A 1,195-nucleotide genomic window follows, 5' to 3' on the forward strand; every position below is an offset into this window, starting at 1 on the left:
TGAGAGAGAGAGAGAGAGAGAGAGAGAGAGAGAGAGAGAGAGAGAGAGGGATCAAATCACGCCTCACCTTGAGCTATACAAAATCCCAGAAATGTTGCATAATTCACCATGTCTTTGGCTTGTAGTTTAAGCGTAACCGTCTCAGAATGTGATTGCCAGAGGTTTGAATCCTGTCTGTTAGCTGGAAGAGAATTTAAAAAATCGTCACTAATGTCTGAGGACATTATGGGCAGTGCTATAAAACCTTCGGTGGTCTTTCTTATTCCGATTGTGTCTACACATTCCCCCAGCTGAGGAGCCATGTAAAGGTGGCATGTTTTTCAAATCGTAACCGATGCCTGGGGTTAAATGGCAATTAGAATCGTTTATATATTCATGTATATACACACATATGTTATAAATAGACTTAATATTATAATAATTATCTCCGCTTTGTTTCTTTATTTCCTTGCTAGTTTCCAATCAAAAAAATAATGATTACACAAATCATGGTTCAAATTACTGTCATTCGAATAAAGACATCAAGGGCCATCTTACAATGTTATTACTTTCGTTTTTTTCTTTATTTCTTTCCGATTTTTCATTTTTTTAAAACGAGTTCCCAAGGTTCTAGTTGGGGCGCTCCCGTTTTCTGTAATTTTCTCAAAACTTAAAAAAGAAATAATAAGATTATGAAATTACTCTTTTTTTGTTTTAGTAAGAGTTTTACGGAGCTCGCAATTGCATAAGGTTATATGAACGCGTTGAAATGACTCTGACGAAAAAGTATTATAAATTTAGGGAGCTTTTGAGAACTTCATAGAAGGAAGAGAAATCAAATGAGTTAATGATGAAAGAAACCAATGTGGGATAGCCAATAATAAATACAATTAGGAAAAGGCAAAAATTTCAACTTCTGGGAAATTTGAATCGATATAGATCTTGAACGTCTTGCTCTCGCTGACGAAATAGAAAGCAACGAGGCAGATATAGACCAGAAATAACTAACTTAGAGAATTTGAACCGATGGGTGAAGGGAAAAGACCAGGATAATACAGTTTTCAAGAGGTTTTTTTTAACGCATTTGAGTGGAGTAATGACTAGGAACAAAGATTGCTGATGTCAGCTTCAGACCTAGCACATGAAGAAGAAAAATTACAAACCATCATCATCATCATCATCATCATCATCATCATCATCATCATCATCATCATCA

The 1,195-nt window shown here is 35.3% G+C and overlaps 1 protein-coding gene across 1 annotated transcript in view; it reads right to left on the reverse strand.

Annotated features, from left to right (window-relative positions):
* Nucleotides 1-1,195, reverse strand: part of LOC106012458 — a 14,004-nt gene that overhangs the window by 4,518 nt on the left and 8,291 nt on the right. The window contains exon 3 of the mRNA XM_013085492.1: nt 68-181. Within this exon, the coding sequence (XP_012940946.1) occupies nt 68-181 (114 nt within the window). The remainder of the gene's footprint in view (nt 1-67; nt 182-1,195) is intronic.

Source organism: Aplysia californica, unplaced genomic scaffold (genome assembly GCF_000002075.1).
Source record: "Aplysia californica isolate F4 #8 unplaced genomic scaffold, AplCal3.0 scaffold00380, whole genome shotgun sequence".
NCBI classification, from domain to species: Eukaryota; Metazoa; Mollusca; class Gastropoda; order Aplysiida; family Aplysiidae; genus Aplysia; species Aplysia californica.